We start from the raw sequence: 18,795 nt of genomic DNA, 5'->3' as shown, positions 1-18,795 counted from the left end.
CTTCCATTTCCCAGCAGACAGAAACAGAGGGCAGATCACAGGCTGTTCCTGCAGTTCTTTCAGCCCATCTCCCCACAAGAAGCACCGTGAACCTCATGGGGAAGCCTATCTTCAAGAAGCTTAACACAACAATAAATATTTTCAGCTGTAGGCCTTTAATTCAATCTTAAAACCTCCAAGGAGGTTTCTCTGGACTTTCTATACCCATTAACGGGGATTACATCAAAAGGCCCATTGCGACCTTCTGACAGTGATGCAGTAGCATCCCTGTGGGGTTACACTGGTATTACCTGAAGCATGTAGCTATGTCCCTAACATGTGAATTCATAGTGACATGATGAGTTACACATTGACAAGCAAGTTACTTGAACGTTATGCCCCTATGTGACCAGGCTGTGAGCAGCTCTGGGGAGGCAACACAGTTTGACACAGTCATTCTCTTCCCATTCTCTTGGAAGACAAAGAGTTCTGTAGACTTAATTGTTATTAATAGCCACACAAGTCTATCTTTACCACTTGTCCTTCCACAGGGTCATAAAATCTCTCCAAGAGCTGAATGGATGTGCTTTTGCCACAGCCGCTGCTTCCTACTAACGCCAGAGTCTGTCCTTTGTTAACCTTCATGCTGAGTCCTTGCAAAACTTGAACTTCCGGCCTTGCTGGATATACGAAATGGACATTTCTGAATTCAATGCTGCCTTCAAAATTGCTCTGAAAAGTAATGGAGAGTTCACATACTCGTATTAGCACTTACTAGCTTTAACTATAAGACAACTTGGTTATTAAGGCCAGAGAACTGACAAGAAAGTTTGGGAAGGTGTTTTCAAAACTGCTTTTGAAGTTCTTTTAAATTAAATATTGTATTGAGTGTAGTATTATTTATGGGATGATCTGTAAATGTAAGTTGCTAGATCCTTCTGGAGAAACAGTTTTCTGCATCTCTTGTGTCTATTTTTCATTTTACCTTTGAAAAGAATATCTTTAGGCAAATAAACAACATTAATACTCTTCATTTCTGACACATGTAATTGAGGCACTTCTACTCTCAACATAACCTACAATAACATTTGCCTTCCTGATCTCCACTGCAGTTAGCACAATTTAAAAGAATGTCACAAACACAAGGTCAAGACCAGCTATTAAGATAGAGCTGAATTCTTTGGTAGGTAATTCGCAGGCATGTAGGACAAGCTGTGTTTTAAAAAGCAATGACAGTTGTTAATTAGCCATTCTAGCCAGGCTGAATTCTAAGCACAAGTGGAAAAATGGGGGAACACATTAAAACTATTGCCTCTCCCCTGTTGTTTGGGGTAGGAGCCGGCCGTATGTACATACTAGCAACACTGCTAGCACAGTACTCTCACAGAAGCTGATGATCTGATTTAATGGGCTCAAAGCTTTGTTTTGCTGAAGTCCCAGGTATCACTGGTATTCAAGTACAGTCTATACTAGAAATATTTTAATTTAAGTCCTATTTTACCAGTGACTTTCTGCAAAGTTTTTCAACCTCTGTGCCAGAGGACCCTGGTTCAAGAGGATATGTAAGTGTGCTCATAACTTTAAAGGCTGAAAATCCTGTGTATAAGCTTAAAGTTATAGAAACTGGATTATAGCTTCCTGAGTAGGCACTACCGTCTAAAACCTACATAGGAAGTTAATTTTAAAGTTAGATGGATGTGCAAATGTAATCCTTTCAGATCAGGTAAACTGAGAGCATTTCATGCAGAAATTTGACAAATACTGACGTGAGTTTCCCTAATGATTTTGGTTTAAGGTGTTTTGGGGGATTTTTTGAGTTGGGTTTTATTTTGTTTTTTTCCCTTTTTCTTGTTCTTGGTTTTCATATTGTTGTTGCCCCCCTGCCACTTTAGAGCAAAACAGATCATCCATTTAGTTTTGACTTCAGAAGAGCACATTTTTACTTGTAAAGAATTTCTGTAGCAGTAAGAAGATGGCTTTTGGCAAAACTGTTCTGTCCCTGGAGGAGCTAGTCTATCTACAAAAAGAGCAGAAAAATGCATTTGTATTTTATTTCTCCTGTAAACCCTTACAAAGACAATGCAACTGTTGGTGGAACTGACACTGTCAGTGCTTTCCTGAAACCATTTAAGATGTGGGACAGTAGAATCAAAAGTATTCTTTTTAACTCATTCAGAGCAAAACTGCATTTTAGGCAATACACTTCTAACTAAAACACAGAAATAATATGGTCCATTAAAAAAAAAACCCAAAACATTCACGAGTCAGTACCGCTACTTTATATGATGTCTGTCTCTTGTGACACCCTAATATGAAGCTATGAATACAGTTGCAGACAATAAATATTACTAAATTAATTTGTTTCAACATTTTTCTTGGAAAAAAAAACAACACCCCAAACAACAAAAAACAAACAAAAACCAATATACAAAACAAAAACACCCCCAAAACAAACAAAACCAAACCCCCAAGTCCCAAAAGAAACCACATCTCCCCCAAAAAAACCCCAAACGCCCAAGCCAAAACACCCATCCTTACCAATTTTTCACCTTCTTCACTGTAACTGTCCATTAGAGGTTTTCTGTCCAAAAGTTTAAAAATTCTTTGGGCTGACAATTTAGCTTTGCCATAATCTGGTGCCAGGGAAGTAGACTGACCAATGTTTATAGCTGCAAACATGATGGAAGAATAGACTCTAAAAAACAAAAGACAAAGCATCATTAATTTCAGATAGAACAATGCATTGTTTTCCTCTTGTGCAAAACAAACCTTCAGAATTAAGGTTTTTAGCATCTTTAGATTATGACATTTCTAGAGCTCCCCACCCCCCCAAAATGTCATCCATTGAAGTTGTTCCTAGAACTACTTTATAGATGAGCAGCGTCACATCACTTCTCAAACACCCTCTGCTTGGAAGGAATGTTAAATAGCAAATACTTCTCCAAAGTAGGTGTGCTGAGCTTGCTGCTCACTCCAGCTGCTTCACTGCCCATGTATTTGCTGCTTTACTGCCTGAATATGCACCTTTCCTCAAAACAGCTCTCTTCAGCCCAAACTGCACTCCCAACTAGACTGAATTACTGAATCTTTATGCCCCATTACCTCTGTAAACTGAGGAAATAATTTGCATGCACTGAAATCACTATCCTATGCATATTTTTTTTGTTTGTTTTTACATTTTATAAAGTATACTCACACAAATACATCTTCAAAGTTGGTCAGACAATGGGCAATGAGCCATGCCCCAAATCTGAAGACTGCCGCATTAACAAAGTAGTTTGCAGACTGAGCCACTCCGTAGGTAAATCCATATAAAGGAGCTTTTTTCAGAGAATCTCTGATAAAGGAAGACACTTTTCATTAATAACTTGTAAAACAGAAACAACAGACACTGGTCGGCGGGTGGCCAAATTTCCGGATTAAAGTTCTCAAGGAACACAGCTCACCCCCCAAAAATACAACAGATCAACCCACAACACATGCAAACCCACAAACAACCCCAGCCTGTCCTTAAAAGCACACTGGAACTGCCCTGAGGACAGAAAGCAATGGGATTCTTCATTCTCAGTTATGCTATCCTGAATCCCTTTCCTTTGCTTTTCCATAGCAAGGCAGGTCACTAGAACAGTATAATTACCACATATGACCCATTTTATTAAGAAAACAACAGGCTCCAGCCCAGCCTAAGAGTTGCCTCCAGGCATGTTCCAGTTCTTCCCATCCGAACAGAGACCTCTTGTCCCAGTTCAGAGCAACAACATACTGCTGGGTATCCCCGCAGGGATTCAGACTAAACCTCTATTTCTCAATCTCTGCTTGTGGAGAAGTTTCATTTTGTGCACACTCAATCAGAGCCTGGAGGACTCTCTGTCTCATGGTTTAGGATGCTCATTGAGGAAACAGGAATCACCTTCCTAGTCCAAGCTGTAAATTAGAGACCTTTGACAGTCCTGCCTCTATCTGGGGTATTACCAGTTCATCAGACATTGAATTTTAACACTGTTTTGGTTGGGGACAGGTTATACAATGCACCATTTTCAATTCTTTCTTTCACATTAATTACCTTGAAGGACGAAAGAAACAAATTATATTTGGGGCTATTGTGTTCAAACGAAATGGAGCTAGAAAAATCCAGCACCCCTGATGATTTGAATGTGTTTCAGTGAAGACAAGTCAGTGGCATGTAGCAGGTCAAACAAGGGAAACACATGAGCTTCATTTCAAGGTTTCAAAGTCATGAGGGGAATAAAACTGGTTTATGTTATAAAGGGCATGGTCTGGGAGTTAGCTACTATCAATGCAATACACTGAAGTGAACATATGTACTATATTCTAGGCGCACAAAACCAAAATATTCTCTAACACATATGCAGAGAACGCAGTTTACAAGGTGCTTGCATAATGAAAAGGCAAATCTTGCAAATGTTTTTTCACTCTGCATTTAAGAATGTATATTAAAATATACCATATTAGTTTCTAAACTATGTAAACAGCTACTGATATCCTTCCCAATCTTTTGGATGTTGGATAGCTTGCAAGAAATGCATTTACAATAAATCTGATAGGCCAAAATGTACAAAGAAAGACCTATTAAAGAAAAAAAAATAATCTCACCTATATGGGCCATTCAAACTGGCAACGTATCTTTCATAAAATGCTTCTTCCTTGGTCAGTGAAGCTACAGTTCTTATGTTTTCAACTGTTTCTGTTGAAATCTAAATTGGGAGATAAAAGAAATAAGAGGTAATCCCTTACAGCTGCAATCTACAACATACCTCCTAAACACTCAATCTCTTCTCTAGCATTTATTCTTTTAGATCAGAATGTGCTTGCTTTAAAGAGGAGATTGAGGTCTACCACCAGGTGAAGGAAAGCCCACAGTAATGAAATTATTCACCCCATGGTCACAAGGTTGGGCTGAAGCCAACAACATACTTGAGTTCAGAACCTTGGGCCAGCATGCAGCAAGTGTCAGCAGCCCCTGCCCTAACCTGTGGGCTGTGATCCCGATGAATTAAACCTCATTTAATAAAACAGGATCAAACCCTAGTCATTTGGACACAGTTTGCACTTTTCCATGGACTACTTCTGTTTCCTGGAAGAGTGCTATCAGGTAAACGAAGGCAGTATCCTCAAAGTCTTGAGCACATTAGTGGTTTGCTATTCCATTATAAAACACAGTGTCAGGGCTTGGTGGCTCAGCCTTGCAACACTTCAGGCCACAGCACAGATCAGTGCAGAGTCATGCTGCTCCCCCTAGGCATCAGGCGCACCAGTACTGGGGCTACTGCTGTTACAGCTATCCCTGCCCAGAAATCATTTATCTTGGATAACTGAGTCAGCTGTAATATAGCTACAATGTTGTCCTTAAAAGTGATCTCGCACCATAACCCTGTAGTTAAAATTAGAGAACTTACTCTTCCAGCCTCTTCCAAAGCTTTTTGATCTTTTGCAGCATGACCAGACATAGAGCTAAGGCTCACTGCATTTGTAGCAACAAGGAATGGAATGCATGCCAGGATAAGCAAAGTTAACTGCCAGTTGTAGACAAAAGCAATAATGATGGCAGTCAGAAGAGTAAAGAGAGTCATAGTCATCAGTCCAAGTCGGCTTCCAGTTGCCTAAGAAAACCCCAGAGCCCCCCAAATATTCATCATTAGATTTTGTTACTTATATCACCACTTCGAATCCCTATATAGTTGAGGCCAGCAGTTCAGCTGGAAAACAAAACCATGAGCGGTCACATGCATGGACATTATGCACCTAGTTACGTATCTGTTCGTAGACATTCCTCATACCTGCCAGCATTCAGGCATTCAAGCCAGGTTAAAGCAGTCTAAACAATTGGTCAAGGTAGTTGCTTAATGAAATATGTATCTGGGGCTTCTCACAGTATCTGAGGCGCAGAAGACTGGCGACTGTCACAGTAGGGCGGGTTGGTGGTTGGGTGCCCAGCATTAGGTAAGAAAGGCTTTGTCCTAACAACAGACATAGAATGGCCTGGTTTGGAAGAGACCTTGAAGATGACTTAGTTCCAACCCCCGTGCCACAGGCAGGGACACCTTCCAGTAGACCAGGTTGCTCCAAGCCCCATCCAACCTGGCCTTGAACACTGCCAGGGATGGGGCTGCCACAGCTTCTCTGGGCAACCTGTGCCAGTGTCTCATCCATTGACTTGTCCCATTAATGCTGCCGGAAACTATCATCCTCAGGTTCTCACACTGCTGCACCTGGGGTTGGGCTTTCTGAAAAAAACCCTGCATGTGACCACCCTGCAGAAATGCTTTATCTCTGTGGGATAATGACTGGGAAAGATGAACTCATACTGAAGAACTGTTTCCTCCCAGCCAGTGTAACCTTTTCATCAAGAAATTTTAAAATGAGAGATGATTAGCATCCAGCACCAGGGTGGGCTCTGATCTGCAGAAAAAAAAGGCCGCAAAACAGCCCTGTGGAAATAGTTCATCTTCCAAAATTTGGCTTGATGGAAAAAACAAAAATCCTTGGGCGGGAAGCAAAAAATTCTCCTCTATTTTGCCAAAGACTTTCCTGCCCTGAAAAATAGTAATAATTAAACCAATGCCAAGGTGAATTGTTGCCATATGTTTTAGGGGCTGCACATAAAGATGGATTTGGAAACTTCAGCCAGAGCAGCATGAGGTACGGTATTTACTTATTGACACCCTGTAGCGATCCAGACAACAGAATAGCTTTGGAGACCAATCTGCGCCCTTAGTTGGCTTTTGTACTTAGGGGACCCTGTGCACCCCTTCTTTCTACTGCCCTGAGAAGGTGATACAGTTCAATGCCACTGAAGCAAACTGGAACTTTAAAAGATGAAAATGACTGTTTTGTCAAAGGCTATTTTCTCAGTACACATCCATAAGGAAGGAAGACAGGAGAGAGAAACAAAAGTCTACGGAGACTGAAAAATGTAGAGATTTAAAGGGTTTTGATGTACAAGTTTCAAGGAAACAAAGACATCTTAAAACAAACTAGTAAACCTTTCCCCCACAAGTCCTGCAGTGATTTCCCACCTTCCCCCTAGGAGAAGGGAAGAAACAGAGACATTCGGCAGATTGGAGGCACTGCTGATGAGGTGACCAGTAGGAAGAATTGTATAGAATTTGCCATATTTTCCTGCCAGTGTCCAGTGATCACCTCTCCCACACCAGCACCTTGGCCATTCCCTCCCTTGGCCATTGTCCTTTTTGGTGTTCTTTCTTTATTAATATTGGGCCATTTCTTACTGTTTGGTCTGCTTGTATGAGAAGCACATTTGGTGGGGACAGGAAGAAGCATTCTCTTCCTTAAGATCATCAAGGGTTTGTATCATCTGCAGAAGCAACCTCTTCATGGCACTCAGGTGACACCCATCATAAGTTGTAAAAACCTGGGGTCCACTGATTCTGGTCTCCATCACATATGGAGACACATCACACATTCCATTTTGCATGTTGAAGTGGTCTATGCTTATTACACACTTAGTTTAAAGACTTGCATAGAGAGAAATGAAAGGTACATGAATGTCTGCTAGATTTTTCATAGCTGTCATAAACTATCAGCTGGGAAACCATTTCCAACATGTCAACAGCATGCTATCTAAATGTATCTGCCAGTCTGGGGGGCAGATTTACTACTTTGTTTAATCTCAGTATCCTTTGCCAATTGCAATTAATATTTGTAAGGAAAAAAAAAATATTTAAGCAATATACAAAAGAGAGTCAGCATACCCCTTTGACTTGGGAAGCATCTGTAGCAAGCCAAGTTAGCAGAACACCAACAGCATTTTTCTGATCATCGTACCATCCAATCTCCTGCAAGAAAAGACACCAGTTTTCGTTTCAAAAAATTACATGTTCTTATCATATTTCAGATTCATCAGGATTAATACTCAAATGAACATTTCCAGCTCAGATAAGATATGGGAAAAAGGAAGTACAAGTCATGATGGCTAACTGCAGTATTTTTCCTTTGTAGTTAGCATCTTCCAAGTAAACTAAAAGAGAAAGCTTAAAAAGTATTATTCTATTGTGAACATCTAATTGTTCACAACTGAAGTGTTATGAGCTGTGATGTTCTTCTGTAAGTGCCTATTTAGAAACTTTTATTGCAACCCCCTTTTACTCAGTCCTTCCTTGGGCCTGAAGAAGTTAACTATTCTCTTCTTACATGTTACCTATTCCATTAACTATAGAAGAGCAATTGCTCATCTATATTTGTACATACATACAGAAAGTGAGGCTCTTTTACCTCCAAAAGCTATGGCAGGGTTTTTTTTTAATCACTAATTTTTCCTCTCCTAGTTCCTCAGATGTTTCTGTGAACACACAGGTTCTTGTCCCCAGTGGGTGTGTGGGGTGCCAAGTAATGCATTCCCAAAGCTTCTATGCAAGTGACATGAAATTGGACAAATTAACAGGAAGGGTTTAATGTAAGTAACTTTATTCTTCTCATGGGTAATTCTTGATGAAATAGGGCAATTTGATTTTTTTTTTTGCAGTAGAAAAATTATCACATTGTCTATTTACTATGGATTGTAGTATGCAGATTTAAATATAAATAACTAAACAGATCAGAGTTAAATCTATGTATTACATACTTGCATCATGACCACCCAAGCAAGGGGAGATTAAATTTTTTTTGGTCATCCTTGCACATACAGACAGCTGCAAACTGTGTGCATATTAGCATGCCAGAAATATACGTTTGCAATGACACACCTTCAAAATCAGACTATTTGCAGCAGCAGCACTGAGCCAAATTGTTCATGGATTAAAAGATCTTCAGAAAAGCTATACTTTTTCCTAATCTAGTGGTAGAAGAGACATGTTTTTGTTTTCTTTTCTCCAGACCACACAATTAAAACCCTATGTGTACCTTGTAACAGTCTGCAAAAGCCATCTGGCTCTCATGATACCCTTGCATAATTCATACCTGCTGAAGTAATGTTTTGAAGGACAAAGAGCGCAGTCTCATTGTTAGTATTTCCCCAGACTTCCCAAACATGAATCCCTGGTAGAGAAAAGAGAGTCACATTTTCTCATCTGATGCTTTAACTCTGTTTATAAAGCACCACAACAAAATCAATGACATCAAAAAGTCTCCTACAACTCCCTTTGCACATATGAGTCTTGGGAAAAGTGCCATTCACATTACTAGAACCTGAAACTCTTTTTCCACAGAAAGGAAGCAACATGGCAAAGGCAGCATAAGTTTTGTCGCAATGCCTTATTCGTATGCCACAGCAGCATTAGAAAATAAATCAGCCTATCTAGTCATTGGCCTCCCTACTCTGACTGCTACCAGAGACATTCACTCAGAGCAGTCATACCAATGAATTTTATGATGTGGACATCAATGTGCAGTAACTGCTTCCTGCAAGCTGTGGAGCAGTTATAAGAGGACAGCAGATGATGGAGTTTGCTCAATGGTATGAAAAACACTGTCTGCTATGGAAAGAGCCTGTTTTATACTTACTTTGGCAAGAGCCTATGGACTATCAGTGAGAAATGTCAGTCTTAAATTTGACTTTTAAGGCCAGACCCTGAAACTTTGATTTCAGTCATGCTGAATCCACATTGTCTTCAATGGCTTATTTAAACCAACAGCAAATATGGACATATGTCTTTATGTAAACACATCCATAAACCCCAAATATCTCAGGAAGAACCCTGGCACTCCAGTGTGTTTTTGTAAGCTCTGATTGGTGTTTTGCTTCTCAGACTGCACTAAGTTATACCTGCAGCCTGCTGGGGAGCTAAGGACTTCTAACATTTCAGTGTAGTGACACTTACTTGGACTATGTATGCTGCTAAGGTAATCACTCCAAGTAAAAGAAACATTAAAGAAAGCAACAAAGTGTTTTTACTTCTCTTTTCTGGATCTGTTTCTTGAAAAGCCTATGCAAGAAAAAACACAAAAATGAGTACGCAGGCAATGAGTGCCAGTTACATAAACCAGCCTTCATCTCAAGAAGCTTGCCTACTTCAATTTTTCTTAGCAAGTATCCTGGATCATGAAATCAGTCTGCAGTCAGCTTTCCACTGAGGGCCAGAAGACATTCCAGCTTTTCATTTAACCTGGATCTCACTAATTTATTCTCCCAGCTCCAACTGTTGTTCCTCCTTTCCTCTGCTAGTCAGATGCAGTTCCACCAGGGTCTGCCTCTGGAAGGTCATTTCACCAACATTTATCCATGTTTCATTGGATCCATTTATACAAATGAATCCCACCAGTCTTACATAGGAAGAACTGGCTGAGCATGAGAGGGGCTCAGGACTGAAAAACCAAAAAAACCCCCCAAAAAACCCAAACCATCACCTCGAAAAACTTACCCCAATGACTTTTCCATATACAAGAGCGAATGTAGGATGGACCCCACCTAAGACTGCAGCAGCAATCACTCCCAGCAGTACATAGAGCCACTCAGGTTTGTTCAGAGCCAGGATTCTTGAGTAAGGCACAGCAGGGAGATTTTCTTCCTGCAGGAAAGGGAAAGCCACAAGTTTTCCTTGAAAGTTTCAGAACACGAAATTCCCCAGAGAGTGGGTGTTCATTAGACTTTGAGTAGTGAACTGTCTTGGTGAACTACTGAAAGCCCCCTCTGTGCACTTGGAATGAGCAAACATGCTGCTTTGCTGTTTCATATCCTAGAACTTCAACTGCACTGTAAAAGTTCGGAGGCAAAAAACTTCACAAAAGGCTAAGTCATGAGGGAAGAAAGGCCAGGCCAGTTCACTGAAAGTCAGATAGGATTGCCTAAGACTGGTCACCGTGAATGGCAACTGGCACTTGAATCTTTATAAAGAACTCAAAAGTCTCACTGTTCAGACCAAAGATCCCTCTGGTTCAGCTAAATGCTAGCAGGCTGGCAGTAATACAATTGGGTAGAGAGGTCATCTTTCTCTTTTGCAAGCTATAGCCTACGCTTCGTTACCAAAAGCATGAAAGAGGCATATGTAACAGTCAGTAGCCTGCATCTCCTTTGAAAATACAAAAAAATGCCCTGTTCTGGTTTACTAATTAATTCAAGTGCCTATGCCTCCACAGGGGGAGTTCTGGAAAAGCAAAAATGAAAACATTCAAAGTGAGACAAAATGTTAGGCAGGATTATGACTAAACTGCTCTTGTTTCCTGGTTATTTTATCCTGTGTTTCAGATGCTGAATGAGGGTAGCTAAGCCTCAGCCCACTTTTACAGCTGAGTTTTCTGAAATAATTACAACCACTGGATGCTTGACTTCCTAATTTTTTGTGAATGTGATAAATACTGAAGCTTTGAGCAAAACCACCCAATACTTCCTCTGAGATCTTAAGTAGAATTAATACACAGCCAAAAAGTATCTTTTCAAGTTGCATAATTTTTTCATGATAATAGGAATGGATCTAGCTCCTTTGTACTATTTGAAATATATATTAGCTGGAAGCTATATTTTAGTGAGAAGGAATATTAATAGATACAAATTACAGTAAGACTTCCATAAGTATTTTAAGTAATCGGATGCTCTATTACAGATGAGATCCTTATTTTAATAGGTTTAAAAAGATTCATTATTTTACTTCAGAATTTACATTTTATTCCTTCACTTCAAGGGTCCTGAAGTCAGGTTAAAAAAGAAAACCAAACCAAACCACAAAACAAATCATGCCAAACAACTCTCTTAATACATTTAACGTAAAACAAGGCTGTAGTTCAAGCAGTACAAAGCAGGAAAAAAATAAGTTCCTATTGAGCTGCTTTCCCAAAGCCTGATCCAGAGTCCACTAGGAATCTGCTTCTATTGATTGCCACAACAAAGTTTTACTCAACTTTGACAAAACGAAGTTCTGTTTCTAAAACCTGAACTTCCTATGTGCCTTTTATTTCTATACAACATCTGTCATCTAAAGCGTTTTATCTGAATAAAAAACCTCCAGAACTGGAAGTTTTAAAGCATATACTAAGACTGAGAAAGAATAATGGTTCTTCTATTTAGAATACACTTCAAAATGTTAGGGTTTTGATATATTTTTTTCATCTGACATAAATACAGTATGATATTCCAAAGTGCCTTAAAACTTCTGCATGCCCCAAGGATTACATTATCCACCTTGTGGATCCTATTGCAGGATTTGCAACAGTGAGTACCAGGAAGTAAAGAATCCTGCAAATGAAATCTCACAACTCGTTTTAATTAGACAGACCTAAACCATCAGTAACACCGAAATAACACACTAAATTTTAAAAAGTATGCTAAATTGACAGCACAAGCTTTTTCCAGCTCCACACTAAGTCAATGGTGATAAAATGAAGTTTTTTGGTAGGACACACATGATTGTCCCCATATTCCTAGGACAAATACTCAGCCTGGTGAGTACTGACTGTAACAGCACCAGAATAAAGGTTGTATGGCAGCCAGCTATCTAAAAGCAATTAAAATTACATGCTTTGTGTTAATGCTTACATTTTAACACTAAAATTCTAAACTAAAGATTTAATACCAACCTCCAGCTCTTTTTTTTCCTTTTTTCCAGAGGACTTGGAAGAGCTCCTCTTGCTCTTGTATCTGCTGGATCTTCTTCGAATGCCACCTTTCCCAGAGATCACCGATTCTTCAAAGTGATCTTGAAGAACCAGCTCCTCCACAAGATCATTCCTATCTTCCTCCTCATATTCCTCAGCTCCTGTGTCTTCACTTTCTTCTGATGTCCCATTATCTCGACCATTATTGCTAAAACCCTAGTGAGAATTCAGGATATACAATCGCAAGACATACTGAGCAGGGAGAGAGAAGAGTAAATATTTTTCTCATGAGTATTGCTGTTTCAGTCATGTGATCGCTACTGCCTATAGGCCACATATATTTCAGTCAGTAACAGCATACCAATAGACTATTTAGTCCTGCCTTTCTTCTTTTCCCCCTCCTCTTTTTTTCTTTAAGCAGTTTAAGGAATCCACCTGGAATCTAACAATTCTGTGGTTATGCCATAATTATGTACTCTATTCCTTCAATTCACTTATGGTTTTGACATACTGGATTGCATAAATTTAACACACTTTTATGGGTAAACCCCCCAAAAATTCGAAGCCTGTGTCCATGCCCAGACTAGAGTGACTGAGCAGCTGCCAGCTGGACAATATGCAGGAATTACAGAATAAAAAATGACTCCATTTACCAGCATTTAAAAGCTTTATGAAATGGAGAAAGAAAATAAATATATTTGCCCTTACCTGCTGCATTACAAGAGAATAGTAGACTCCCTTCTGCAACATGAGTTCATTGTGTGTTCCTTGTTCAACCACAATGCCTCTCTCAAATCCAGCAATAGTGTCAGCAGTCCTGATGGTAGACAGTCTGTGAGCAACCACAATGGTGGTACGTCCAGCCCGAGCCTTACAGAAAACAAAACAAACCCCAATTTACATTAAAATGTGCAAGCACAGAAATAAAACAAAGTTATTTTAGGCATTTATAATATTAAACTAATCCAAACTTTAAAAAGAATGCTTTCTTCTAAAAGCAAAGATGTTTTTCCCTTAATTTCATGTCTCTTGTTTAACAGCCTAAGGATGCTTTCACTTGCCTAATTCAGGCAGAGGAAATCACATTAATCTTATTAGATAAGCAATGCAGGTATTAAAAGCTATAATTAAGGTTACTTGTCTTTTTACCAAACTTGAACTGCTTGAGCTAAAGTTGCCCATAAAGCATTTCCACGTGTACACATGTATTGGAGGGAAATGCAGCGAGAACAGTTAGACCTTTCTCAAAATAAAGCTAGGATAGTGTTGTGGTTTAAGCCCCACAAGTAACTTAGCACCACGCAGCCATTCGCTCACCCCTCCTCCCCTTGCCACCTCTGGGCATATATAGTATAAAGAAATCCATGCATCCTTCTACATCCATCTTTATATACTGTCCACATGTATTTTTGGAAGAATAAGATTAGCATGACTTCTGACAAGATTTAGCAGGAAAGCATAGAGGAGTGGAGCACATCTGGGGTTAGAAATGGGTTTCAGACACTCCCAAAACCTCTCTTCCAGTCCTCTGAAATTAGCTACATCTCCAATCAGAGGCCTGATGGGATTTGGCAGGGAGAGCTGCCAAAGCCTCAGTCTGCAGGTTACATGTTCCATCCCTCTCCAGCTCCCACACGCAGACCAGTGGCACACACAGTCCTCAGCAGCAAATGGGCACACAGAATCATAGAACCATAGAACAGATAGGGTTGGAAAGGACTATCAGTTTGTAGCTGCTAGAGAGACTGGCTTCCCTCCTCATTGATGCCTGGAACAGATGATGGCTTGGGAGCAGGAGTAGAAATCCAATGGCACCTCATGCAACAAGTATGTTCTGCAGCCCAGTCGCCTGCTGAAAGTTACTTGCTACAGAAGTTGTATGTCATACGGGCACAGGAACAGCAGTGGGGAGATGCTGAGGACAGTTTCAATCAATGAATAATACCATGGAAATTTGGATTCTTCCCCTACACCTCAATTAAGTTTTCATGGATCTGATGCAACTCACTCAAAGCCTGTCACAGGAGGTCTGCCTCAGTGCAGTTTTTATGCCTGTGCCCTAATGCGCAGAGGTGTGGAGCCTTAACCACTGCAGCTGGGTGCTGTGATCAGAATAAGCAAAATGCCTATCTGAAAAACAGTAGACTACAAGCATCTGCGTATGACTAGTCAGAAACAGTGTGCATTTCTGAGGTTAATATCTATGCTCTTCAGCTGCAAAAATAACAAACAATATCAGCACTACATTTTCTACTCAGATGTCGAGAAGTAATTCCTAAAACCCATTTGGAGATTACATTGACGGACATCAAAAAGCTGTGAAAAGATGTGTATGTTATGATTCAGGGCTCATTTTGGTATGTTCTGGGAACATGCTGAAGGATGAGGAAGAGATGTAGGACAGTCTCCTTAATTGAGTGATCTCCCTCTATGCGCTTCCAGAAGCTTATTGCTTCATTTAGAAGTATCTGATCATGGAATTAAAGACCATGCAGAAGACAGCTAAATTATGGCTGAAGTGGCAATCTCTCAGTGCGTAACTTTGCAACAATAATATAAAATTTATATACAAATCAGATGAATGTTACTTTTGCATCCATGTTACCTCAACATTACTATCAGTATAGATCAACAGCTACGTTTTATCTCACGTTTAAACTGACTAGCAATGAAGGTGGCAAATTCTGTATTTCCCTTGAGCCATACTTGAAACTCATATCTCTCTATGCATAACTACTGAAGTGAAAGGCAGAATTTTTCACTTAGCTTTTAATACATTTAAATAACTATTAGATAAATGAAAACCTACACTTAATATTGTATGGTAATTTTTCTTTAGTGTTGTTGCACCTTTTCATGGTCACTGGTAGCTTCAATAACATGACTCCTACCTTATCAAGAGCTGCTTGCACTACGGATTCACTCTGAGTATCTAGTGCGGACGTAGCTTCATCCAGAAGAAGAATCTTGGGATTTCTTGCTAGGGCACGGGCAATAGCTATTCGCTGCTTCTGTCCTCCACTCAGCTGAGCCCCTCTTTCCCCTACCATGGTGTTAAATTTCTGAGAAAGGAGAAAACAGACAGAAGTTATGGGATGTCTCAATCAAATCCTCGCTGCTCTGTGCGATCATATATACTTAGTTTCTAGACTAGAGGTAGCTTTATCTGGTTGACTTGAGCAAGGACAGAGCAAAAGTGCAACTACATCCAGTGGTTCCCGCTGATTGTCACTCACTCCAAAGCAGCAATTCTCAAAGTCCTCTGCAGTCTTTTACTATATAATAAATATGATCAAGTAATTCTTCCTGAGGGAACCTTGGAACAGACTGACATACTAGAAACGGCACATACTTGAGAGCACCAAGCTCTCTGAGGTAGTAATATTTGAAATCAAGTCCCCGGTAGGCACTTTTCCCACTTTTTAACTGCAGGATCAAAAGGAAGGACGTATCACCATCCACTCCTGAGGATGTGTTCTGAATGACTGATCTCACTTCCCACCATGACCCTGAAAGGAGTAAGATACCTGCTGCTAGGAAAGGGCTCAAAGATGTGAATCTCAAGTATTAGGAGAGCTCAAGCTTCTCGCTGCTAAAAACGGCCTTGGTTCAGGACATATTTACTTCCACCCCCAATTTTCTACTGAATGTGCAGACAGTTCCTGACAAAAGGTTTTTGGATTTCTAGATCTTCCCAACACTTCCCATGCCTCATGTGATGGGTAGGGATGGCAGTACAACTGTGAAGCTTCCCTTCTCCCGAGCTAAGGCACTGACATTTTTTCCAGACTTAAGCACTAATCCTTTGAGGACAAGCAACCAAAGGCACAATATTTAGTCCAAAAAGTCCCTGAACTGAAAGCTACTGGAGGCTATAAGAGTATTTTGAGAAGTTATACTACAACTGAATTCCCATGCTCTCCCTCTCAGAAACAGGACACCGGCCTAAATGGACCTTTCGTTCTTACTCTCAAAAGAAGTTCATGAACTCACATCAGGCAGTCTAGATATAAAGTCAAAAGCATTGGCTTCCTTGGCTGCTTGCTCAATTTCAGCATCAGAAATATCTTCTCGGCCGTAGCGAATGTTCTCAGCTATTGTTGTTGCAAACAAAACAGGCTCCTGGCTCACAATACCAATATTTTCTCGTAGCCACTTCACATTAAGTGTCCGAATATCCCGACCATCTAAGGTGATCTGAGAGGAAAAGCATATGTCAAAGAAGTTGAGGAAATGCAGTCTATTAATAATAAAAGAATTATTTACTCTTACTTAAGTATCAGCTACAAGGACCAAAAAGAAAAGAATTGTTGTCATAGTAGAAAACTATGCTGCGGGAGAAATTACAACTGTAGTTTTTCCATCCACTACGCAAGCTAGAAAATGGTGAGAAGCAGCACAAACAGAGAAGATATCATGTTCTTTTTTTGTTGTTCTCTCCCCACCAATAACCATCCTGTCAAAGTCGGCTTAAGAGTCTTTGAGCTTTCCTGCATAATTTCTACCCTGTTCACATGCCTCTGTGCCAGTTTGCTGCCCTTGCAGTTGTGGCAACACAATTGTCTCTGTGGCTGTGCTATATACCAGATCAAAGAAATAGTCCAAGTTGACTAAAAAGGAAGGGAAAGTTATTTTTAACCTAGATCATTCGCAACGTAGTTCTAGGAACACTGACATCAGCACAGGGGAGGAACAGCAAAGTGAGGCACAGGGGCAGGAATGAACAGTGGCAGAAACAGTAAGTTTAAGAAACAACTGTGTTGATAAGAGATAGTCATCTTGATGAGTTACATAGTGATAGTTCAGTGTTTAACATTTGAAATGCTTACCTAGCTCTGACTATCAGTGACAGCTACTAAGTAGCATTCTTCAAATATTAAGCATAAACCAAAGATTTTTCTCAAAAATATATTGTTTATTTTCCTCCTTTTTCCCTTTGGAAATTTCTTATGGAAAGTATTTACCATTTACTGTTTGGATCTAGTGTTTTGTGGTAGAGCAGACATAGTGCGTATCAATGGAAACTTTTGCTGTGGGTTAGCCAGTGGAGAAAAATGAGGCCACAAAACAACCATTTAAAATAGGAAAACTCTCTCTAGGTTTTAGCTTACATTCAATTAAAAGCAAAATACAGCAGAACACTTGGAGTATGCTTTGCTTAAAAATATTTACAGAAAAGCCAATTGTTGATGAAAATAATTTTGAATCCAGGTCTTGCATCTATTCAAAGACTAGTGGTATTTATTATTTCTGGCATAGTACTGCAAAAAGGAGGAGAATAATGAAGTCAAGCTAATAGAAGAAGACAGTTCATTTGAAATTTAAATTGTGGAAATACTGAACTATGCAGAGATAGGCTCAAATTCAATAAAAACGTTAAAAAAATTTTCAAAAAAAAAAATAAAAATCAAGGTTCAGTCACTTTGGGAAACTCATGCTTATCCTAACGGCTCTCAGCTTTTACAGTTTACTTGCAAGCACTCACTTCTCCTTCAACAGGATCATAGAACCTCTGCAGCAGCTGAATAGTAGTGCTTTTCCCACAGCCACTGGCACCAACTAAAGCAATGGTCTTCCCAGTTTGGACTTTCAAGTTTAGACCTTTGAGGACCTGGGGAGAAAGGAAAACAAATACAAAATTTGTATCTTTGACAAATTTGATTAGAGAGTAGTCTGTCAAGGTAACTGTAGCAATTATCAAGGCAATAGTAAGGGGCACAGTCTGGAGGTATAGCAGTATTAGTAAGTACGTGGGAGTATTCTGGGGCACTGATATGAAAGAGACTGCATTTATGCTTGTGAAGTGTATTAGCCTTTGAAATAGGATGGCTACATGCAACCTGCCTTTTGGGAATGGTCCCTGGATCCTTCTGTCTACCAAACCAAGCCTGGGAATTACTTGAGAAGATTGATAACTAGAACAGGTCAAGTTCATGCCAAGAAACATTTTAAGAGCTCCCTTGCACAGACCATTGCATTCCAGTGCCTGGGAAAATTTCCCAGCACACTTAAATCAACTAATATAGACACAGCCACACTACTATAAATTTGACAGTTCATTTTATCCAATTTGTGTGATTGGATAGCAGGCTTGGGATCTTACATTCTCCTGCTGTCCTCCATTTTCCAATGCTTAGATAATGGCGTAACAGTTCTGAATCTCAGAGAATACTCCTAAGGTGCTAAACATTATTGCTGAGAAACAAGACTGCTTTATTCTATTTTTAGAATATAAATGGCTGTTTTGATAAGGTAACATCTGGAAAGCCCTTAATAAACCCCAATCCTTATTGTTAACAGCCTCAGCAACCT

General features: G+C 39.8%; 1 protein-coding gene across 2 annotated transcripts in view; it reads right to left on the bottom strand.

Annotated features, from left to right (window-relative positions):
• The window catches only part of ABCB5 (ATP binding cassette subfamily B member 5), a 34,690-nt gene that overhangs the window by 2,792 nt on the left and 13,103 nt on the right, over positions 1-18,795 (bottom strand). For both annotated transcript variants that reach the window (XM_030494705.1, XM_030494714.1), the window contains 14 exons: positions 17,969-18,094; positions 16,477-16,680; positions 15,375-15,545; positions 13,192-13,353; positions 12,466-12,699; positions 10,317-10,463; positions 9,777-9,881; positions 8,917-8,994; positions 7,713-7,796; positions 5,397-5,600; positions 4,594-4,694; positions 3,176-3,316; positions 2,518-2,674; positions 514-711 (listed from right to left, as the gene is read on the bottom strand). In XM_030494705.1, the coding sequence (XP_030350565.1) occupies positions 514-711; positions 2,518-2,674; positions 3,176-3,316; positions 4,594-4,694; positions 5,397-5,600; positions 7,713-7,796; positions 8,917-8,994; positions 9,777-9,881; positions 10,317-10,463; positions 12,466-12,699; positions 13,192-13,353; positions 15,375-15,545; positions 16,477-16,680; positions 17,969-18,094 (2,112 nt within the window). The remainder of the gene's footprint in view (positions 1-513; positions 712-2,517; positions 2,675-3,175; positions 3,317-4,593; positions 4,695-5,396; positions 5,601-7,712; positions 7,797-8,916; positions 8,995-9,776; positions 9,882-10,316; positions 10,464-12,465; positions 12,700-13,191; positions 13,354-15,374; positions 15,546-16,476; positions 16,681-17,968; positions 18,095-18,795) is intronic.

Source organism: Strigops habroptila, chromosome 1 (genome assembly GCF_004027225.2).
Source record: "Strigops habroptila isolate Jane chromosome 1, bStrHab1.2.pri, whole genome shotgun sequence".
NCBI lineage: Eukaryota > Metazoa > Chordata > Aves > Psittaciformes > Psittacidae > Strigops > Strigops habroptila.
This window is presented reverse-complemented; position numbering and strand designations above follow the sequence as displayed.